The sequence below is a fragment of the Macaca thibetana genome, chromosome 6 (assembly GCF_024542745.1).
Source record: "Macaca thibetana thibetana isolate TM-01 chromosome 6, ASM2454274v1, whole genome shotgun sequence".
NCBI classification, from domain to species: Eukaryota; Metazoa; Chordata; class Mammalia; order Primates; family Cercopithecidae; genus Macaca; species Macaca thibetana.
Window position 1 is genome coordinate 1,538,048 of NC_065583.1, and position 23,743 is coordinate 1,561,790.

At 51.6% G+C, this 23,743-nt stretch overlaps 2 protein-coding genes across 5 annotated transcripts in view; both read left to right on the forward strand.

Annotated features, from left to right (window-relative positions):
- RASGEF1C (RasGEF domain family member 1C) overlaps window positions 1-23,743 on the forward strand; it is a 109,628-nt gene that overhangs the window by 78,864 nt on the left and 7,021 nt on the right. For 2 of the 4 annotated variants that reach the window (XM_050794215.1, XM_050794216.1), the window contains exons 5-12: window positions 1,321-1,521; window positions 2,220-2,294; window positions 14,064-14,153; window positions 15,763-15,865; window positions 16,341-16,420; window positions 16,503-16,598; window positions 20,651-20,746; window positions 22,609-22,732. In XM_050794215.1, the coding sequence (XP_050650172.1) occupies window positions 1,321-1,521; window positions 2,220-2,294; window positions 14,064-14,153; window positions 15,763-15,865; window positions 16,341-16,420; window positions 16,503-16,598; window positions 20,651-20,746; window positions 22,609-22,732 (865 nt within the window). Of the gene's footprint in view, window positions 1-1,320; window positions 1,522-2,219; window positions 2,295-14,063; window positions 14,154-15,762; window positions 15,866-16,340; window positions 16,421-16,502; window positions 16,599-19,226; window positions 19,425-20,650; window positions 20,747-21,180; window positions 22,115-22,608; window positions 22,733-23,743 lie in introns of those variants that run through there. The other 2 variants (XR_007726536.1, XM_050794217.1) reach the window with 2 other exon arrangements.
- TBC1D9B (TBC1 domain family member 9B) overlaps window positions 1-23,743 on the forward strand; it is a 322,522-nt gene that overhangs the window by 41,776 nt on the left and 257,003 nt on the right. The gene's annotated exons all lie outside the window — the stretch shown is intronic.

Sequence of the window (23,743 nt, forward strand, 5' to 3'; positions counted from 1 at the left end):
GCAATCTCATAAGTGACCTGATGATACCAACCACCCACCCCTCGTTATTGATACTGACCGCCCACTCCTCGTTACTGATACCGACCGCCCGCCCCTCGTTACTGATACCGACCGCCCGCCCCTCGTTACTGATACCGACCGCCCGCCCCTCCTTATTGATACCGACCGCCCGCCCCTCGTTACTGATACCGACTGCCCGCCCCTCCTTATTGATACCGACTGCCCACCCCTCCTTATTTCCCATCACCCCTCGTTATTGATACCAACTGCCCACCCCTCGTTATTTCCCGAGGCCTCTGGGAGCACGCAGCCTGTCCAGTCAATGCTCGCCATCGCTGGGGACCAGGCTCCCGCTCCCACCACTGCCTCTGCCAGTGCCAGGGCCAGCTCGTGGCTATAGGGGATTTCATCTTACTCTGTGAGTTAGACCAAAACCCTTGAGGACATGAAGACGTCTCCCTTAGCAAACCCAGCCAGTCTGATGGCACTTCCTCAGAAATAGGGGTTTCTGAGGGAAAATAATTCGGTTTTCCTTGATGGTGGGAGAGGAGGTGCCCCTTGAGGGGTGGCCATGGCCTTTCATCCCTGTACCCAGCCCATGATGTGGCCCAAAGCAAGAGCCCATGCGTCTGGGCTGGCCGGTGGGGGTGAGCACTACCTTGCACGCACTGTGTGCCCAGAGCAGGGCTGGTATCTCACATCACAGAGGCGGCAGCACAGACCTTGCAGCCCTGTGGAGCTATTATTCTAGTGTGGGAGGAAATGAACCGAACTGTCTCAACAGTGGTCCTATAAAAGAAGTCGCACAGGGTGACCTGGACGAATACTGCTGGGAGCAGAGGCCAGGACAGCACAGCTGGTCGGGGAAGGCTGAGCTGGACCTGGGAGATAACAGAGGCCCCATTAAAGCCAAGCCAAATGCCAGTAGTCTGCCCAGGCAGGGCCCATGCCACGTCTCCCTCCTCTCTCCCTTTCTCTAGCTTCCTGGCTGTGCCCACCCCACTCTGCCCCACCGCCCCAGACAGCTGCCCCCAGCCCCCGTCACCCTCCCTGACATGTGCTCCTCTTGGCTCCCACCCACAGATGGGAAGCCCTGCAACCTTCACCCCAGATCCCTTGCCAGGTGGCCCCAACCTGGCCAGGATTGGGTCCTGTTTCAGGGTAGGGGCAGGTCCTGGCCCCTGTGCTGGTACCTGGCCTTTTCTCCAGAGACCCCGAGGAAAAGACCGTCCCTTTGGAGCCCAGGAGGCTGCCTGGCTCCAGTGTTAGAGACGTAGAGATGGGTGTTCAGGCCTGAGTGCCCCTCTTTCCACCCACCAGGCATACCGGAAGAGGATGCATCAGCTCCTACAGGCTCTTCACCAGAAGCTGGCGGCTCTGCGCCAGGGGCCGGAAGGTCTGGTGAGTGCCGACAAGCCCATCTCCTACAAGACCAAGCCGCCAGCCTCCATCCACAGGGAGCTCCTTGGTGTCTGCAGCGACCCCTACACACTGGCCCAGCAGCTGACCCACGTGGAACTGGTGAGCCGGCCCAAGCCACCTTCCTCACCCCGGATTCAGCAGGACCCGCACAGATACACTGGGCCCTCCTGGCTTCCCGGAGCAGCCCCACAAGCTTGTGAAGGAGGGCCCTGGCCTAGCCTGGAGCACGCACTCGATGCAGAGGCCAAGGGCCCATCCCAGGGAGAGGGAGGCTGGGGCGGGTGCTTCCCTTTGAGACTGAGGATTGATGGAGCCCTCCCTGCTCCCCAGGCACTTTTCCAGCGCACTCCCATGCGCTCGCTCATGTCTCCATCACCTGGCCAGGCAGGCCCTGTACACAGAGGAAACTAAGGCCCAGAGAGGTGAAGCGACTTGCCAACGTCACACAGCAGAAGGGACAGAGCCAGGGTTTGATTCTGGCCCAGATGCCACGCTCCTGGCCACCAGCACTCGCCCCCGCCCCGCGCGCCCCGCCCCGCAGAGGAAGCAGCACTTCAGTTACCTCGTGTGGAGCCTGGTTTCCATGGGCTCACGCCCCGTAGCATTGCTCCCTCCCCCCATGAACCGGGCAAGGAGGGGCTGCCTCCTCCAGGGAAGGCGCGGAGCTCTGTGACAACCTGAAACAGGGTCTCTAGCCCCAGTGTGGAGGACTAGGGGCTGGGGCACCACGGCAGGGCCCCCAGTCGGCCGCCTCCCCATACCTTCCCTCTTGTACCCACTCTGCCCCTTCCCTGCAGGAGCGGCTGCGGCACATCGGGCCGGAAGAGTTTGTCCAGGCCTTTGTGAACAAGGACCCTCTGGCCAGCACAAAGGTAGGAGGCGCTGACGGGCTGTCCCCAAAGTGACCCGCACCGTGACTAGCCGCTCTCGGGGGAGTGCTGGAGCGGCCCGGAGAGGGACCGGTGGGCTCGGAGGGGCCCTGCCCGATCCGCCACGCCCCCCCGGCTCGGGGGCCGACCACCACGGCCGAGTCCCCGGAAAGCCTGGGGCCTGAATGTACAGGACGTGGGGGTCGCCCACCCGGCGAGGGCGGAGCAGTGGGCGAGGAACGGGCCGTGGGCCGCGCTGCCCGGGTGGGCCAGGACCCGGGGCCGGGAGGAGGGTGGAGCCCCCTGGCGCGCTCCGGGACCCCAGCGCCTGCCCGGTGCGTTTCGGTGGGCGCCGGTGCCCTCCAGCGGCCGCGCGAGGAAGCGCGGGTTGCTGCGCGCTGCCCGGGCAGGGTAAGGGAACCCCTGGGACCCGGTGCTCGGGACACAGCCCACGCACCGGGATTTCCATCCCGCCCTTCTGGGAGCCCAACCAGCGGGGTGCCGGTGCCTCCAACGGGCTAAATCCAAGCCCGAATTGCAAACATTGTGCTTTCTGCCCTCACACCTAATGAAAGTACAAACTAGGAGATTGCACTTTCACTTCTCAGATAAGCAAAGGCCACCTAGTAGGTTAGACACCTTGTGGAAGGCACTCTCCACATGGCTGGGGTGAAGCTGGCGCAGCCACTTTGGAGGGGAGATTGGCACTAGCATCAACGCTTTAAACGGACTTTCTTGACCTCAACTTTCCATACCTACGAATTTATCCCACAGATACACACCCATGTTCACGGACATGCACGGACGAAGGTATTTGGGATAGACAATGTCCGTTATGGCCAAACACTGGGGGCAGATTGCCTTATCACCCATGGGGACTGGATTACAAATTATGAAACACCTATAACTAGAATGCTGTGCAGCTACGAAAGGGAATAAGGTGGACAGAACAATCTCCAAGACCTGTCCCTCCAGGCACTGAGAGAAAAGGGTAGAGGCAAGAACGGGGGCAAGAGTGCGTGACCATTTGGGTAACAAAGAAAGAGGGTAACACAAAACCATGTATGTTGCCTATGTCCGTAAGCACTCTCTAGGAATGCTGACTGCTCTGGGAATTCTGAACAGTTGTGGTGCTGGGAGGCAGGGAGAATGTTGTTTTTTTTTTTTTTTTTTTTTTGAGACGGAGTCTCGCCCTGTCCCCGACGCTGGAGTGCAGTGGTGTGATCTCGGCTCGCTGCCACCTCTGCCTCCCGGGTTCATGCCATTCTCCTGCCTCAGCCTCCCCAATAGCTGGGACTACAGGCACTTGCCACCATGCCCAGCTAATTTTTTGTATTTTTAGTAGAGACGGGGTTTCACCATGTTAGCCAGGGTGGTCTTGATCTCCTGACCTCGTGATCCGCCTGCCTCGGCCTCCCAAAGTGCTGGGATTACAGGCATGAGCCGCTGTGCATGGCCAAGATTCTTACAAGATTGTTTAGTTTGGGGCCATTTCCAAATATTACTGTTTTATTGTGAAATACATCAAGATGACACGACATTTGTTTATCCCGCCTACTGTAGATGAACATGTGTGTGTCCAGCTTTTTGCTGTTGTAAATATTCCCACAGTGGACATTCTTATACCCGGTCCTGGTACACACAAGTGCACACTTTCTCTAGGGTGTCCGTTCTCAAAGGGCTCAGGATCCCTTTATACTCTTAAAAATTGTTAAGGACCCCAATTAACTTTTGGTTATATAGATTATATTTATCAATATTTATTTTAGCAATTAATATTAACTTTTCTTTTTGAGACGGAGTCTCACTCACTCTTGTCACCCAGGCTGGAGTGCAGTGGTGCGATCTCGGCTCACTGCAACCTCCACCTCCCGGGTTCGAGCGATTCTCCTACCTCAGCTCCCCTGAGTAGCTGGGACTACAGGTGTGTGTCACCACACATGGCTAATTTTTGTATTTTTATTAGAGACAGGGTTTCGCCATGTTGACCAGGCTGGTCTCAAACTCCTGACCTCAAGTGACCCACCCACCTGGGCTTCCCAAAGTGCTGGGGTTACAGGTGTGAGCCACTGAACCTGGCCCTAAGATTAATTTTTTAAAATATTTATTCAAAAATAACAATAATTGCCGGGTGCGGTGGCTCACGCCTGTAATCCCAGCACTTTGGGAGGCCGAGGCGGGTGGATCACGAGGTCAGGAGATCGAGACCATCCTGGCTAAAACGGTGAAACCCCGTCTCTACTAAAAAATACAAAAAATTAGCCTGGCGTGGTGGCGGGCGCCTGTAGTTCCAGCTACTTGGGAGGCTGAGGCAGGAGAGTGGCATCAACCCAGGAGGTGGAGCTTGCAGTGAGCCGAGAGCGCGCCACTGCACTCCAGCCTGGGCAACAGAGCGAGACTCCATCTCAAAAACAAAATAAAAATAAATAAATAAATAAATAAATAAAATAACAATAATGGCCAAGTAGTGGCCCATGCCTGTAGTCCCAGCTACTCCGGAGGCCCAGGTAGGAGGATTGCTTGAGCCCAAGAGTTCAAGTCCAGCCTGGGCAACATAGATAGCAGGAACCCATCTCTCTAAAACCAAAACAATAAAAACCCATTACATGGTAACATAAATAACATATTTCATGAAAAATAATTCTTTTTCCACAATAGGAAATTACTGAGAAGAGTGGCATTGTTTTATAGTATTTTTTACAAATCTCTTTACTGTCTGACTTAAAAGAAGACAGCTGGATTCTTTTCTCTGCTTCTGCATTCTGTCTGTTGATATAGTTTTTTGGTTGAAGAAAATCCAACCTCACACCAATAGGTAGCTGGAAAAGGGAGGAGTATTTTACCACCTTTTCAGATAATTGTGAATATGCTTCTTTGATACCACACTAAAACTCAGCAAGTGATAGTTTTTGAAGATTAACTACAATGTGAAATCTGAAAAGATATCAGTGAACTTTCTGTACTCTGATGTTGAAAGCCATTGGTCTGTCTTGAATCTTGATGCACAATTTTGTGACATCATACATTGGTCATGCGGGAAAATACGGGTTCACCATGTTAGGCAGATCTTCCAAATGCTGGCACATTTCATTATACAACATTTTAGAAATCACATAATTATCACTCTTGGTCTCATTTTCAAGTCTGTAAGTATTGGGAAGCTGTCAGGCTCACAGAGGCAGATACATGTCTTACAAGTTCCCAGTTTTCTCTTGAAAGCCTTAATTTTATCATTGGCAACAAATATTGTCAGTTGTTCTCCTCTCTTTTAATGACTAAGCCAAGAACTTCCATTTTTTATTTTATTTTATTTTATTTTTTTTGAGACGGAGTCTCTCTCTGTCGCCCAGGCTGGAGTGCAGTGGCTTGAGCCACCACGCCCGGCCGTTTTTTATTTTTTAAACATCATTTAACAAGAAAAACATACAACCAAATTTAAAAGAATTAGGTTGGATTAATTTGCAATAAAATAATCAACTTAAAATATCAGCCCAGCCGGGCACAGTGGCTCATGCCTGTAATCCCAGCACTTTGGGAGGCTGAGGTGGGCGGATCATGAGGTCAGATTGAGACCATCCTGGCTAACATGGCTAACATGGTGAAACCCCATCTCTACTAAAAAATACAAAATAAAATTAGCTGGGCCTGATGGCAGGTGCCTGTAGTCCCAGCTACTCGGGAGGCTGAGGCAGGAGAATGATGTGAACCCAGGAGGTGGAGCTTACAGTGAGCTGAGATCGCACCACTGCCCTCCAGCCTGGGCGACAGAGCGAGACTCCATCTCAAAAAAAAAAAAAAAAAACCTATCAGCCCTTCTATTTAGGGCCAAGGAGGCCAATAGTTCCTGTTTAAACAGCAGAATTGCCCAATTATTTTTACCTGTATCTGATGGCACAAAAAAAAAAGTCTTCAAACTTCCGCTGACATCCTTCCCACCCTCCAGAGTAGACAGAGTTCACACAATCGCATCTTAGGTCAGTCCTCAGGCTTTTAAAAATCATCTTACATTTTTAAATATAATACAACTACTCAGGTAACAAGAATACTTACAGATACCTTAGATAATTGCATGACACATTAGCCTGCTCAAAGAAACAGCAAAGATGAAAAATAAGGTACAAGAATTATTGTCCCTTGTTTATAGAAACCGTCCAAATAAAATGTTTTCCCTAATTTCAGTTGTTCTTCTTTAAACGACAGGTTCATTGTGTTCATTTTCAAGGAAATATCAGCCAAACACTGAAGTCTGAATTACCATAGTATGTCTAGCAGTCCTTCTTTAGAGCGGAAACGGTACTCCAAGAGAACAGTGGCCCGTTCAGCTCACATGTGAATGAAGTGCTTTCCCTCAACCACAAGCACGCCTTCTGTATGCAACAGAGGGGCTTCGTGTGCACAAACCGTTATGTCACATAGAATATGGAAAATCTCAAAAATCTAGACTGAATAAAAGTTAAAAGTTTTACCTCATTTAGGACATTCTTAAGTCACCCTCCCTTTTTTCTTCTACTGGACAATCTTCCCCACCATTGCTTTTGCACCATCAGTGCAAATTTCAACACAGTGGAAAAGGCAGTAACATCGTGTTATTACAAAAATAGCCTTGCCTGTGGACCCCCTGAAAGGGTCCCAAGAACCCCCTGGAATCCAGGGACAACAGGCTGGGGACTGTTGCTCCTGGGAAGAGGAATTGCTGGGTCGCAGGGTCAGGATGTGCGCGGCCTCACCAGGTAACGCCAGGCGCCAGGCGAGGCTGGGCGTCGCCACTCCCAGTGGGAAGTTGTTGCACACCCTCATCAACACTTGAAGTTGTCAGGCTTTAATTTCTGTCAAACTGTTAAATGGAGCATCTTTTGGACATTCTTGTTTCCTTCTCTATAAAATGCCTATCTCTGACTTTTGCCCAGTTTTCAATTGGTGGTTTGTCATCCTCTAAGGGTTTTTAAGAATGTGTCGTTTTTGTTTTATTTTAAATGTGTACTAGATGATGATCCTATGTCAGTTAAATGTGCTGCACATTTTCTTCTAGTTGTTTGCTTTGCTTTTCATCCTCATTATGATGTCTTTCGATGAACAGGTGTTCTTAAGCTTCACCTAGTAAAATTTACTAAACTTTCCCTTTATTTATTTTTTTTGGATGGGGGTGAGGGGTTAAGAAATCCTTCCCTACACCCCACTCAGGTCATAAAGATAGTCTCCTATGTTTCCTGTGCAAGTTTTGAAGTTTTGTCCTTCACACTTTGATCTGAAATTCATTTTGTGTATATGGCTTAAGTTGAGATTCATTTTTATTTTTTTCCAGACAAATAACCAATTGTTTCTGCAACACTATTACATATTCCTTTGCCCTCCAACGTGCTCTGACACGTCACTCGCATATGTCAGCTGTCCACATACGTGTAGGCCTGTTCCTGGACATTCTGCTCCATTGGTCTGTTTCTCTATCTCTGCGTCAAGACACTTTGCTTTAATTACTACAGTTTCATAATAAGTCTTGATGGTTGCTGAGGCAAATCCCCCGGTTCTTCTTTAGGAGTGTGGCTTGGCTATTCTTGGCCCTTTCATTTTCTATTCAAGTTTTAGAGTTATTTGTCAATTTCTATGACAAGTCCTATAGAGATTTTGTTAGAATATATTAAATATGGATCAATTTGGGAAAAATTTGCATTTTCATGAAAGAATTTGTTTTTCATTACATTTGAGTCTGCCAATCCATAAAAATGGTCCGTCCCTCCATTCACTTAGGTCTGCTCTATAGTATCTTTCTAATGTCTAGTAATTTTCTCCATACGAGAGTCTTGTGCAGATTTTGTTAGGTTTATTTCCTTAGGTACTTTTGCATAATTTTACTATTAGGTATAAAATGATCTATGTGCATAGATTATTTTAAAATGTGTTTTCAGATTTCTGAATGTTTGAAAAGAATGCACATTCTTAAATAAATGAGCACAGAGGCCAGGCGCAGTGACTCACGCCTATAATCCCAGCACTTTGGGAGGCTGGGGCGGGCGGATCACGAGGTCAGGAGATCAAGACTATCCTGGCTAACACGGTGAAACCCCGTCTCTACTAAAAATACAAAAAATTAGCCGGGCGTGGTGGCGGCGCCTGTAGTCCCAGCTACTTGGGAGGCTGAGGCAGGAGAATGGCGTGAACCCGGGAGGCAGAGCTTGCAGTGAGCTGAGATTCGGCCACTGCACTCCAGCCTGGGCGCCAGAGCAAGACTCCGTCTCAAAAAAAAAAAAAAAAATGAGCACAGGACTCCTTAGTTTTCCATTACCTCAAGTGTGTATTTATCATATGTCCTGTCTGCTTATTGCCGGCTTAATGAATATAATTTACTTTTGTATATCAAGTTTAAATTTGACAACATTGTACATTCTTATTAATTCTAATAATTTGTATTATTTGGGGTTTTTCATGTAGACAAGTACATCTGAGAATAATGACAGTTTTGTTTCCTCCTTTCCAATCCTTATTCTTTTTAGTTCTGTGGTAGTCGTAGACTAGAACCCTCCACTAATAGGTAGACAAGAGTGATGGATAGACTTTAATCTATCATTTTAAATCTCTGAAATGTTGAGATGGTTTGTTATTGCAGAGTAACACTGCCCAATCTAACTTTTTTGGTTTTTTTTTTTTTTTTTTTTTTTGAGACGGAGTCTCGCTCTGTCGCCCAGGCTGGAGTGCAGTGGCCGGATCTCGGCTCACTGCAAGCTCCGCCTCCCGGATTCACGCCATTCTCCTGCCTCAGCCTCCAGAGTAGCTGGGACTACAGGCGCCCGCCACCTCGCCCGGCTAGTTTTTTGTATTTTTTAGTAGAGATGGGGTTTCACCGTGTTAGCCAGGATGGTCTCGATCTCCTGACCTCGTGATCCACCCGTCTCGGCCTCCCAAAGTGCTGGGATTACAGGCGTGAGCCACCACGCCCGGCCTTGTTTTGCTTTTTCTTGAGACAGAGTTTCACTCTTGTTGCCCAGGCTGGAGGGCAATGGCGCGATCCCGGTTCGCTGCAACCTCCACCTCCCAGGTTCAAGCGATTCTCCTGATTCAGCCTCCCGAGTGACTGGGATTACAGGCATGCGCCACCACGCCCAGCTAATTTTGTATTTTTAGTAGAGATGAGGTTTCTCCATGTTGGTCAGGCTGGTCTCGAACTCCTGACCTCAGGTGATTCGCCCGCCTCGGCCTCCCAAAGTGCTGGGATTATAGGCATGAGCCACCGCGCCCGGCCTGACTAACTTATTGTGCTAACTTGCACCTCTGGTACAATGTCAAATGGAAGGATTGATAGCTGGCATCCTTGTTTTGTCCTGATTTTCAAAGGAATGTTTTTAACATGTCCCAGTAGAGTATGATGTTTGCTACAGGATTTCTTTAGAAGTCTATTATCAGCTTAAGGAAGTATCCTGTTCCTTCCTAGTTTTCTGAGAATTCTCATCATGAATGGTTGTTAAATTTCATTTTTTTTTTTTTTCTGGACCTGTTACTCACATATTCTCTTCTCCTTTAAACTTCTAGCTGATTATTTATGTTAGATTTTAAAATAAAAACTAATATAAATCTTTTGTTTGTCTGTTTGTTGTGGGTTTTGTTGTTGTTGTTGTTGTTTTTGAGATAGAGTCTTGCTCTTTTGCCCAGGCTAGAGTACAGTGATGTGAACACAGCTCACTGCGGCCTCAACCTCCTGGACTCAAGTGATCCTCCTGCCTCAGCCCCCCAAGTAGCTGGGACTACAGGCACACGCCTCCATACCTGGCTAATTTTTGTATTTTTTGTGGAGATGGGGTTTCATCGTGTTTACCCGGACTGGTCTAGAACTCCTGAGCTCAAGAGATCTGCTTGCATTGGCCTCCCAAAGTGCTAGGAGTACAGGTGTGAGCCACCTCACCTGGCCTAGTTTTTCACTGCTGTTGTTGTAGTTTGAGATGGAGTTTCGCATTTGTTGCCCAGGCTGGAGTGCAATAGCACGATCTCAGCTCACTACAATGTCTGCCTCCTGAATTCAAGAGATTCTCCTGCCTCAGCCTCCCAAGTAGCTAGGATTACAGGCGCCCACCACCACGCTCAGCTATTTTTGTATTTTTAGTAGAGACAGGATTTCACCATGTTGGTCAGGCTGTTCTCGAACTCCTGACCTCAAGTGATCCACCTTCCTCGGCCTCCCAAAGTGCTGGGATTACAGGTGTGAGCCACTGCGCCAGGCTGTTTTTTAATCAATGTTGAATCAACTTTGCATTTCTGAGATAAACAAAACTGGGATAAATGAAATCGTTATCTTTTTCACATATCCCTGGATTTGGTTTGCTAATGTTTTGTTTAGGATTTCTGCAACGTGAGACTGAACGGTTATTTCCCTTTCTGACACTGTTCTTGTGTAGTCTTTTTTTCTCTTACCCTGTTCTCTATTCTTCCTGACAGACTGGAATTACTTGTTCTTGGAGCATTTTGTAGAATTAGCCGATGGAACCATCTAGGCCTGGTATTTTCTTTGAGGGATGACTTTCTTGTACTGATTCAAGGTTATTCTTGTTTGTTTCTTTGTTTATTCTTGTTATTGATTTAATGGTTATAGAACTATTTAAGTTTTCTGTCTCTTCTTTTGTCTGTTTTGTAATTTATATTTTTCTAGGAATTCGGCCATTTCCCCTAAGTTTCCAAATTTATAGACATAAAGTTATTTGTAATATTCTCTAGGTATCTTTTTAATTTCTTCACATCCACATTGATTCATCTCTAGTATTTTGATTATTTACATCTCTCTTTGTTTCTTTATCAGTCTTATAAAAGGTTCATCAATTTTGTTAATGTTTTCAAATAAAGATCTTTTTACTTTGTTGATTCTGTAGATTGTAGTTTTTTTTACTATTTCATTTCTTTCTTCTCTCCTCTTTATTATTTCCTTCCATCGACTTTCTTTGGATTTATATTGTTTTTCTAGTTGCTTATGTTGGATGTTCAGCTTGTTTTTATCCTTCTTTTCTAATAAAAGCATGCAGGATGATTTCTGTTTACATAAATTTTTATTTACAGCCCCCCCAAGTTTTATTTTTTAACATTTTCATTATCATTCTAATTCCATTATGATTTCATCTTTGAACCATAGATTATTTAAAAAATTTTTTTAAGTTTCTTTACATTTGAAAAGAATGCATATTCTCAAGGAATTAAGTTCAAGTTTCCTTATTTGTTTATTACTTCAAATTGTGTTGTTCAGATTCATATTCATCCTGGGTTTCGTTTGGTTGTTCTTTTTCAATCTCCCTAACCTATTAATTACTGTCATGTGTGTTAAAATCTTCCATGTGACTGTAGGACTCAACTTCTCCTTATAAAGAACTTCACCTTTCTGATTATTGTTGCCTCTATATATTGAACCTATGTTACTAGCTGCAATCAAGTTTAGACTTGTGACATATCCCTGATGAGCTGAACCTTTTATCATTACACAATTACTCTCTCATTTCTCCTAAAGCTTTTTGCCTTAGGATCTTTTTTGTTGCCTTAAAGTCTATTTTGTTCAATATTAATATAGCTATATAATATTTATCAGATATATATTCTTCTTTTTTTAACTTATATGCTCGTGTTTGGAGTTGTATCTCTTGAAAGTGGCAAGCAGCTGCATGTTTTAATTAGTGTTGTAATCAGTAATACTTAAGAATTTGCTCTTGCTATCTTCTGTTCTACTATGTCGTTATCTTCCTTATCTGTTTACTTTTCCTCTTTTCTTTGCTTCTTTTGAATGAATAGGTCTCCCATTCCATCTTCCCCTCTATTTATTGAAAGTTACTGCTGGGCGCGGTGGCTCAGGCCTGTAATCCCAGCACTTTGGGAGGCCGAGACGGGTGGATCACGAGGTCAGGAGATCGAGACCATCCTGGCTAACACGGTGAAACCCCATCTCTACAAAAAAATACAAAAAACTAGCCGGGCGTGGTGGCGGGCGCCGGTAGTCCCAGCTACTCGGGAGGCTGAGGCAGGAGAATGGCGTGAACCCAGGAGGTGGAGCTTGCAGTGAGCTGAGATCCGGCCACTGCACTCCAGCCTGGGCGACAGAGTAAGACTCCGTCTCAAAAAAAAAAAAAAAAAAAAAAAAAACTTACCGTGGCAGTTTTTTGGGGTTTTTTGTTTTTTGTTTTTGTTTTTTTGAGATGAAGTTTTGCTCTTGTCGCCCAGGCTGGAGTGCAATGGCATGATCTCGGCTCACTGCAACCTCTGCCGCCAGGTTCAAGCGATTCTCCTGCCTCAGCCTCCTGAGTAGCTGGGATTACAGGCACCTGCCACCACACCCAGCTAATTTTTGTGTATTTAGTAGAGACGGGATTTCATCATGTTGACCAGGCTGGTCCTGAACTCCTAACCTCAGGTGATCCACTCGCCTCGGCCTCCCAAAGTGCTGGGATTACAGGCGTGAGCCACTGCGCTTGGCCTACCCTGGCAGTTTTAACAAACACATTTATGTTAAGTTTCATCTTTTAAATGCTGGTGTATTATACAGTGGAAAGTTCTATATCCATTTAAAAATTTTGTTTCCAAAGGATATGTTATGGCACAGGGAAAGGTTTGCATAGCAAAGTACGGGAATATATATGGTTATGATAGATGCATGCATACACACAGCTGGCGCTCATTACTCCCAGCAGCTGTGTTCTATAAAGTCAAAAGCACTGAATGAGTGAGCACAGAACCGTTGCTCCCAGGGGAAATGCAAGGTTAGGTTCCCTGTGAGCCTCTCATCACAGCATTTTTGTCAACGGATCCATATATCCCCTTGTTTTATGTGTGTTTATGTTTAAAGACATTATTTAATATAAATTATTGATTAATATTGATCTCATGGCCAACAGTGCTATTCTCATGGCTGAACGCTGCTGTTACAACAGTTTCTCTGTGAGGCACAGAGCAGCCTTTGCCTGCGTGGGAACACTAGACAGCACTTCGGCACCATGCTCGGGGGCCTTTCTCAACAGTGAAATTATCAGCGAAAAGTACAAAACTGTAAAGGACACGATACTCAGTAGGCCAAGTCTGAGAGTGAGATGCAGGAGGATAGAGCATTGCCTCGCCTCTGCTGGAGAAGCACACGGACACTTGTGACTTCAATATTTGCGCCACCCCGCGCATGTGTACAGAAGACCACAAAAGTGACACAAGTTTTTGGGGTTACAAATACATTTTAGAGAGGAGGCAAATTTGCAAATACAGAATCCAGGAATAATGAGGTTCGTGTGTGTGTGTGTGTGTGTGTGTGTGTGTGTGTGTGTGTGTGTGTGTGAAGTTACATTTTAAAATGTATTTTTAGGCCGGGCGCGGTGGCTCAAGCCTGTAATCCTAGCACTTTGGGAGGCCGGGATGGGCGGATCACGAGGTCAGGAGATCAAGACCACCCTGGCTAACACGGTGAAACCCCATCTCTACTAAAAAATACAAAAATCAAAAATCTAGCTGGGTGAGGTGGCGGGCGCCTGTAGTCCCAGCTACTCCGGAGGCTGAGGCAGGAGAATGGCGTGAACCCGGGAGGCGGAGCTTGCAGTGAGCTGAGATCCGGCCACTGCACTCCAGCCTGGGCGACAGAGCGAGACTCCATCTCAAAAAAAAAAAAAAAAGTGTTTTTAAAAAAACTAAAAGGGTACACACCAAATCTTTGGTAGTTCTGGACGGTTTGGGGGTTTTGACATTTCCTGGGTCGTCAGGACCATGAACTGACTTCATGTTCTAAAAGATGATTGACAAGAAGGCTCAGAATGTGGTCCTGCGTGTTTTTTCTAGCCCTGCTTTAGTGACAAGACCAGCCACCTAGAGGCTTACGTGAAATGGTTTAACAGACTGTGCTACCTGGTGGCAACCGAGATCTGCATGGTGAGTAGACAGCCAGGGTGGGCACCACCTGGCATAGCCCAAGGCGGCTGGAGTTGGGAGGAGCCTACTGGGGAAGGAACCGGAAGGACACCTTGAGTCCTGTTCATTTCCAAGTCCAGTGCCAGGCTGGGCACCCCTCCAGGACTCCAGGTGACACCAGCTTTCCTGCAGTGACATTTCCCTCCAAGTAGAACCCAGGACAGATCCACCGGCCAGGCACAGAGGGTGTTGGAGAGGGTTTGCTGAAGGAGTGAGAGGCAGTCACTCGCAGCCCCAGTGGCTCTGCTCTCTCCATCTGTGCCGGCCTGCCTTGTGCAGCCTGGCCTGCAACTGGCCTTGTTTGGCTTGCTCGGGACCTAGAGGTGGACGTGATCTGACCTCTAAGCACTGGGAGACACACGTAAAAGCCCATAGTTCCAGCTGCTCCCGGAAAGCACCAAAACTCAGCAGCGTGGAGCCAGACGTGCTTGTCACTGAGTCGCAGTCCCTCTGGCCACACCCACCCGTCCTCCTCCTTGCAGCAGAGGGGCCCTCCTCTGAACCTACTCTCTCACCTTAAGATGAAGCCCAGGGGGCCGCTCATCCCAGGGCCAGGCTGGAGGCAGCGCCGCGGCAGGCCGGGCTCTCCGCGGCAGGTGCTGAGACCGAGTATGGGGCACGTGTTCATGAGGGGTCCACACCTGCAGACAAGCATAGAGAGGAGGCAGCCCCGTGTGACGATGTGACGACAGACACGGGTTGGCCTCTGTCCCCCACCTGGCTCAGCCCCCATCACAGGGCGGGCTGCCCTTCAAAGGACAGGGCCGGCTTTGGGTGGGCAGCTCTCTGTGGCCAAGACAGCCCCTGGAAGGGGGTTTGGTGAGACATCTCAGAGCACAACATCCCACTTCTTGGTGGCGGTAAAGACCCCTGCTGCATCTTTGGTGGGCAAGCAACATCCACCTGTGTGGAAAGAATGCAACGCAGGCCCCACTGGCCGAGCCCACTTCCCACCCTCATGCCGCTGGCTGCAGGCGAGAGGGCCGAGCCCGGGTGAAGCTTGCTTGGCCTGAGCCTCCCAGGGAGCCAGCTGTGGCCCACGATGGCCAGGGAAGGACATGGTGTGGTTCTGCACATCAGAGGGGTCTGAAGTCCCAAGCGCCGGACCACAAACAAGGGTTTACCAGTTACACAGTTGTTAGATGGAGAGAGCGGAGAGGCTGCTCGAGGGACAGGTCTCAGGGCCAGCTTGTACCCCAGTGAGGGGAGAAAGCCCAGGGCTGGGGGAAGGTGGGTGGGGCTCTCTAATTTAGGGAAGGAGTTGGGTGGGAGCCGGGCCCAGAGGGAGGAGGGCGCTGGAGGGGAGCTGTGGAGCATCTCGTGATGGTGTGTCTCACCTGCTCCAGGGCTACAGGGAGTGCCTGTGCCCCACCGGGCCCACCTAGCCCTCTATGGCATCGGGCTCTGCTGGCTCGGCCCATGAAGTGCTCTGAGACCCTGTTTCCCCTGGGCCTCAAGTGCCCCAGCTGTGCAGTGGGTTTAGAGAAGGCGAAGAGGGCCAGGTGACGGGAGCCTGGTCAGGGCAGGGCGGAGGCGTGTCACCGCTGAGGCTCTGCTGCCCTGTCCCCAGCCAGCCAAGAAGAAGCAGAGGGCCCAGGTGATTGAGTTCTTCATCGACGTGGCCCGCGAGTGCTTCAACATCGGCAACTTCAACTCCCTCATGGCCATCATCTGTGAGTGGGCCGGCTCGGGCCTGGAGTCCCCGGTGCACAGGCCCCCAGAGGTCGGAGCGGGTGCAGCCAGGCAGGCAGAGTGCAAGCCGGGGCCGCCTCTGAGCAGCGGGAGGGCGCGGGCTGGGCTGTCTGAAGGCCTGGGCAGTCCCATGTCCCCGCCTCAGAGGTCCTGGGGAGCCACGCCTTTTGAGGCAAGCCCAGCCCCCTCGGGATGTTTGGTGGGGGCTTGGTGGTATGTCCCCAGACGCAGAGAACGAGGGCCCAGTGCAGGTGCTCAGTACAGAATGGGACCGGCATGGTGGGAGCAGACCCACCTGACCGTGATGTCCACCAGCAGCCCCTCACCCACCCACCATGTGACAGACCGAGCCCTGCAGCCCCCAGCCCTGGTCAGGGTGCAGCCCAAGGGGTGCAGCTAAACAGAGCTCCCCCTGTCCCAGAAGCAGTCCTCTCCAACTCTCCGTCCCTCTTCTAGCGGGCATGAACATGAGCCCTGTCTCCAGGCTAAAGAAGACCTGGGCCAAAGTGAAGACGGCCAAGTTTTTCATCCTCGAGGTAAATGAGGCTGCTGGGCTGCCGAGTGCCTCCGGCCATCCCCTGGACAGAGCTGCCCACATGCCTCCCTATCTCCTTCCAGCACCAGATGGACCCAACAGGGAATTTCTGCAACTACAGGACAGCCCTTCGAGGGGCAGCCCACCGCTCCCTGACGGCCCACAGCAGCCGAGAGAAGGTGGGTCGGGGCCAGGTTGGCCCAGCGGGGCTGCAGGGGAACCCGGGTGCTGGCTCAGAGTTCACCTGCTGCAGCTCCTGCCCCACTGCAGCATCAGTAATAGACGAGGAGACAGCCAGGTCTCCTTGTTTGCATGCCTCCAGTGTCGGGAACTCACCACCTCCCAAAACTTGAGGGAAGCCAGCCTCAGACAACCCTAACTGATAGGAGGTGCTTCGTGAGGGCCTGAAGCCGGGCTGCCTGGGGTCGTCCTTTCTTGGGGGCCACACGAGTGAGGCCACTTCGCCTTCTGCTCACCAGTTCTTCAGAGGCCCCAGGCCCCTCCTCTCCTCTCCTGAGTCAGCGGCCCCAGACCTGCCCTGCCACACTACAGTTTCCAGGCTCCTCCCACTTGGGGCCCTTTGGTCCCTAGACTGCTCCATTTTTCAAAATTCCTTCTGTTTCAGATAAAATTGAGGTTCCAGGTACACAGGATCTTCCACCTCCCTGATTCTAAACATAACACTTTTAATTTTGTGGCCTCAGATCACATTTGCATTTTTGGCAATCACTGAACCAAGCTTTTTCCTCACCCAAACTGCCTGTTTACAGCTTGTATATTTTTTTTTTTTTTTTTCCTGGAGATGGAGTCTCTCTCTGTCGCCCAGGCTGGAGTGCAGTGGTGCAATCTCGGCTCACTGCAACCTCCACCTCCTGGGTTCAAGCGATTTTCCTGCCTCAGCCTCCCAAGTACCTGGGATTACAGGCGCCCGCCACCACAGCCGGCTAATTTTTGTGTTTTTAGTAGCGGCAGGGTTTCACCATATTGGCCAGGATGGTCTTGAACTCCTGACCTCAGGTGATTTGCCTGCCTCGGCCTCCCAAAGTGCTGGGATTACATGTGTGAGCCACTGCGCCCAGCCACAGCCTGTATTCTTATATACCTGCATTTGTGGGGCCTTTGCTGACCTGATCAATTTTATTTCTCCTCCAAATTCTACTCATGGCCTCTGGTACAGAGAATCATGCCCTGGTTCTGGGATTGCCGTGATCCTCTGGCTTGAAACCTGTTACCATCCTGATGATTAGAGTTGTTCATCTCTATGGAGAGGAAACTCCGAGACTCGTTGTCCCTCCAAAGGCCCGTGCCATGCGGAAACATTAGTGGAATCACGTCCCTGCTGTGGTTCGTGGATGTCTGTCTCCAGCGTGAGGGATAACAGAACACATTGCTGTTCTTGAAATTCAGGTCCCCCTGGAATTGCACTGGAGGGATGCCAGTGGGCAGGTTTGGGAAGCAAGCTGAGGTGTGCACGCTTGTGCCACCTGCCAGGCCTTCCTGGCCCTCCACCCAAGGGGCAGACACCAGCCACACGGATGGCTCCGTCCTGTCCTGCTGGCCTTTCCTGTTCAGGCTGTGAGTGTGTCAGTGACTCTGCAGAGGGGAGCAGCACCCGGGGATGTGAGACCTCAAATCCCAGGGCAGGTGGGTGGCCTGCCAGGAGCCAGAGCCCGGAAAGCCAGACAGCAGGGGCAGGAACCTCATGTCACTGAACACCTGCCTCATTCCAGCCACTTGACCTCCACACCCCACAACTACTCTGTGGGGGCATCAGCATTGCCAGTTCCCAGATCCGCAGACTGAGTCTCAGGCAGGAGAGCTCACTAGTCCCGTCACACTGCAGGTAGGTGGCAGAGCCAGGATCACACTGCAGCCTGTCTGGCTGTGAGTCTCGCGGTCTGCACACCACCAGGCTGACTCCCGTTCCCAGGCATCGGGTGTGTGTGGCAGTCGCAGGGCACTGGCTACGGGCCTAGGCTGGATGCAGAATCGGTGTACAGGAGCTTGGTGCCGAGCTGGGCCGGGAGCCGTCAGCCATGGCCTGGGCACTCCGCACTGCTTCCTTCCTCTCTGTGGGACACGGGGCTGTGGGGCAGGTAGAGAGACTGGGATTTGGGTGCCTGTGCGCTGAGCCCCTTCCAGCTCTGCGTGCTGGGATGCTATGCATTGGTGCTGTAGGCAGGCAGCTTAGAGCTGTGTGTTTACTTTAACCACATTCTCCTCTCACTTCCAGAAAGAGATGGGTCATGGGCGAGGCCCACAAAAGCTGCTCTATGTGTGGAGGGGGTGGAGGGGCAGAGGGAGGGAAGGAAGGAGGAGGAGGAAGGGACACTTAGAGATTCGCTCACAGTTTCCTGGCGCCCCAGCTGAGTTGATGGGCCGGGAGATCTCGGTGGTCATAGCACTTTATGCTTCTTTCCTGTCTGTGGGCGGCTCCTGTCTGCCCTTCTCCCGGTCTGTGTCACGGGGCCCACTTATCTGGGTGACCTCCAAGCTGACCTGGGCTCTAATTAAACTTCTCACGTCAGAAGCAAGAGCAGTGGATTTGCAGATACAAAGGCCTCTTTGGCTGCCGTGAGGGCAAAAGGAGACCAGGTCAGACATGGGGAGCGGCCTTGAGTGGCATGGCCATGGCAGAAGGGGTGAGAGGTGCTTGCGTATGGAACATGCCACCTCTCGAGGACCAGCTCAATGCCCCTGCCTCCAAGAAGCCCAGACCAGGCCCCGGGGGAGCTTTCTGTGTGTGCAGAGTCCCACAGTCCTTAAACCCTCTCCCTGTCTTGGCGTGTCTCCCTATTCCAATATAGTTCAGCTGTCCAGAACCCACCACACCAGGACTGGGGACTCAGCACCACCGAGGGAGGGCACAGACACAGACCACACCCCCAATCCCCCCCTACCACTGATCCCGGCACGGTGAGGAAGAGGCAGGATGGGGCACTAGGGCAGAGCACCTGGGACTCAGCCCTGCTTCCGCTGCTCACTGCTGTGTGAGCTTATGCAAGGTATTTAACCTCTCTGGGCTTCAGTTTCCTCACGTATAAAGCGGGGTCATAAGAGCCCTGCTTCATAGGACGATGCAAAGATGGAAAGTAATCCTGTGTGTAGCTCAGCAGTGAGGCACTCAGGCTTGATAAGGGCATAAGGAGCGGGCTCTTTGGGAGCAGATGGAGGCTAAACCCAGCCGGCAGCGGGATTAGCAAAGATTTGCCAGATGAGGCCTCCTCATTGTGTAGGTTACTCCCATGACTGTGTCTCCACTGCAGTGAGGTCAGGAATGAAGAGTGGTGGGGGCCTGCACACAGCCCGCCGCCTTTCTCAGGCTGGGTCCACCAGCCTTTCTTTTCCTGCGGGCAGTGGAGCAAGAAAGCTTTTGGTCTAACAGTAAGTGCATCAAGAAAGACATAGGGGGACAAGTTGTTAATTTTTTTTTTTTTAAAAAAAGGCCCCCTTGGGAGGCCGAGGCAGGCGGATCACAAGGTCAGGAGTTCGAGACCAGCCTGGCCAACATGGTGAAACCCCATCTCTACTAAAAATACAAAAATTAGCCAGGCATGGTGGCAGGTGCCTGTAATCCCAGCTACTCGGGGAGGCTGAAGCAGGAGAATCACTCGAACCTGGGAGGCAGAGGTTGCAGTGAGCCAAGATCGCGCCATTGCACTCCAGCCTGGGTGACAGAGCAAGACTCCATCTCAAAAAAAAAAAAAAAGGAGGCCACCAAATTTCAGAACAGTTGATGCACATCTGTTCCATGCGTCTTTAACAGTGTGTGCAGCCCGGACTGCCCCTCCCGGTGCACATGAGCCTGTGGACCTTTGGATGGGGATGGTGGTAGTGGGGACCTACCAGCCCCTCCCAGAAAGCAGTGGAAGGACTATTCAAGGGTCATCGTGACTGTGCATCTCTTACCCAGCCCCAGGACGGGCAGCAGCGCCACGGCGCCCGGCAGGGTGACGGGGGCCAGGACGGGCAGCAGCGCCACGGCGCTCGGCAGGGTGATGGGGGCCTGCTCCTTTCTTGGTGGTCCTTATTACCCTCCATGGTGCACAGGAATTCACCTCGTAACCCGTGAAGCCCCGAGGCCCCGACTAGCCCAGGAAGTCTCCCCTGCCCTCTGCACCCTGGGGTCGGGTCTGAGGTCCCTGGGGCAGCTATCTGCTGGCAAGGCTGCCCCCTGTCCTGGAGCCAGCTGTATAGAGCTGGGGCCGACCTGCCCCCTCTTTTCTTCCAGATTGTCATTCCCTTCTTCAGCCTGCTCATCAAAGACATCTACTTCCTGAATGAGGGCTGTGCCAACCGCCTTCCCAATGGACACGTCAACTTTGAGGTAGGACCTCCGTGGGGACCTCCACTGAGGTAGACAGGCCAGGAAAAGTTCCCAGGGCAGGACCACTGGCCCCTGCCCTAATGGAGGACTCTGGGGCAGAATGAGCCATTGACAGCCGACCTCGGCGAGGTTATCAAGGTCCTCCCACCCTGACATCACTGTGGCGGGGATGCTGAGGCTCAGGGTCATGTCCCTCCAGGCTGGGCCTCACGGCCAGCACAGGTGAAGCAGAGTCCATCTAAGCCCTGCAGGGGCACCAGGCTGGTGAGAAAGGCAGCTCCATGGGCCCACAGTGACAACCGGCAAGGTGCTGTGACAGGGGCTGTGCCCTGGAGGTCAGGACCAGCCCAAAGGCAGAGCCCTGAGTAGCAGGAGGAAGCTATCAGGCCAAGGCCAGAGTGAACAAAAAGGAAAGAATTCTGCTCCCTCTACAGACACTCACCGCTGTCAGCTCAAGTGTCTCCTCCTCCAGGAAGCCTCCCTGGACCTCCCAGGCAGAGAAAGCCCACCTGGCAGGCCTCCCGAAGCACAGCAGGCTGGGCGTCCCTCCATCCATCCTCGGTCACTGCACCCGAGTCCCTGAGCTCCCGAGAAGAAAGGCCAGGCTGACCGGCTCCGTATCCTGAGCTCCAAAAGGGGCCACCCAGCACACGTGTCTCGGAGTAGCTGGGGAGCTAGGCAGACACTGAGTCAGACAGAGCATGCCAGGCAGCAGTGGGACCCCCAGTCTGCAGGAACGAGGGGGCTCTTCTCCCACTGAGAGCCAGCCCCACCCTAGTGTTGGCCTTAGCAGTGGGTGACACAGTGAGTGTGAGGCCCCACCCAGCCTCCAACTCCAAGGAGCCGTAAGCCCTGGGCCAGTCACCAGTCACTGCTCTGTCTGAGCCTCATTCTCTCCCTGTGTACGATGGGGCTTCAGCTGCAGCCCACAGAGGGGCTGGGGTAGAGGCGCAGCATGGCCCTCCGTGGGCTGTGAGTGTCCCCTGCAGGTGGGAACCACAGCACATGGCCAGACCCTTGGGCCTGGAGCTGCCCTCCTCACAGATGCCCCAGCAGACGCCACATGCTGCCCACAGGCCTGGTTAGCGGGTCCGAGGCCGCCTCGCCGCTTAGGTTAGCCCAGGCTGGAGGCGATGAGGACAAGATTGGGCTTAGGCAAGACAGTGCAGGGGCCCCGGGGAACTGGGATCCTCCTCGGCAGGTGACACCAGCCCAGAGCCAGGCATGGCAACCCCTGCCTTTGCCCTTCCTGAACTGATGCTCAGAGCTGAGGCCAGGGACAGGTGAGACTACAAGGTGCTTGTGTGATCCCAGCTTTGGGGAGCAAGCGGGAGGGACTGGACCTGGCTTCCAGGGCAGATCGGGGGGTCCTTGCCATTCACAACTGTGCACTGCTGTTTGTTTAAAGTTGGCAGCTTTTTAAAAAATGAAATACATGTGTTTACGTTTTACTTAAATAAAATCATACTTAAATGAATTACTTAAGTCTTAAATATACTTATTTAAATATATTTGCATAATTCCATAAATCAACAAACATGTATCACTTGCCATACATAGAGGATAACAACAAAAATAAATATGATGACATAAAACTGTGTCTACTCTTGCTCCATGCAGGCTGCAGGCCCGGGCTGCCCTCGCCCTCATTTATTGCCCCCTGCTCCTCCTCAGACTCCTAAAGTCACTGAGGGTTGAGCGAGTCTCTGCCAGGACCAGCCCCTCCCCGTCCTGGGGACCTCCAGGCTCTGGAGCGCCTCCATTCTGTGTCTCTGTGACTCTGGCAGAGACCAGCCCCTCCCCGTCCTGGGGACCTCCAGGCTCTGGAGCGCCTCCATTCTGTGTCTCTGTGACTCTGACAGAAATTCCTGGAGCTGGCCAAGCAGGTGGGCGAGTTCATCACCTGGAAACAAGTGGAGTGTCCCTTCGAGCAAGACCCCAGCATCACCCACTACCTGTCCACCGCCCCCATCTTCAGTGAGGATGGTAAGTGAGTCCTGCAGCCCTCCTGCCTGCTGGGCCACGGGACCCTGGGGTAGCCTCTCAGTCGCCATTCAGGACCTCTGCTCTGAGTAGGTTAGGGAGGCACCCTGCCCACCTGGGCTGGCTCCAGGAGGGAACAAGGAGGGCTCCATCCCCCCAGCTGGCCCATTGCCACTCCAGGAGCACAGGATGGGCCTGAGGAGGTCCAGGCTGGGACCTCAAGGACCCCCGGGGCCAGGCTCCTCCCCGGACACAGTTTGCACACCTTTGGAATTGTAAATCAGAACCATCTACCAGTCTGAATCACTTTCCTCAGTAAAGTGGGGGTGATGATAAGAATCACCCTCAGCCGGGCGCGGTGGTTTACGCCTATAATCCCAGCACTTTGGGAGGCCAAGGTGGGCAGATCACAAGGTCAGGAGTTCAAGACCAGCCTGACCAACATGGTGAAACCCCCTCTCTACTAAAAATACAAAAATTAGCCGGGCGTGGTGGCGCCTGCCCGTAGTCCCAGCTACTCAGGAGGCTGAGGCAGGAGAATCACTTGAACCCAGGGGCAGAAGTTGCAGTGAGCCAAGATCGTGCCACTACTGCACTCCAGCCTGGGCGACAGAGCGAGACTTCATCTCAAAAAAAAAAAAAAAAAAGAATCACCCTCCCAGAGCTTACGTGGGGAGTGCCAAGCACGGCACTGACTGTGTAGGCGTGTACGTGTGTCCTGGTGTAATAAACACAGGCGCGAGATGAGGCCTCTTTGCTCCAGAGTGCCATTCATTTCTGTCCTCTCCACTAAATAAGCATTTCCATGTGATCATTTGTCAGATGTAAGTTTGCTTGCAAGTGTGCTAAGGGGGCAGGTCCCAGGGCCCTGCTTTCAGGAAGCAGAAGTGGTAGAGAAGCAAGTGGCCCTGTGTGCTTGAGCTGGGGTGGCATGGCCCCGTGGCCAGCCACATCACCCTGAGAGGGCCTGCTCCAGACGCAGAGGACCTGGCTCCTCATCACCGCACGCAGGGC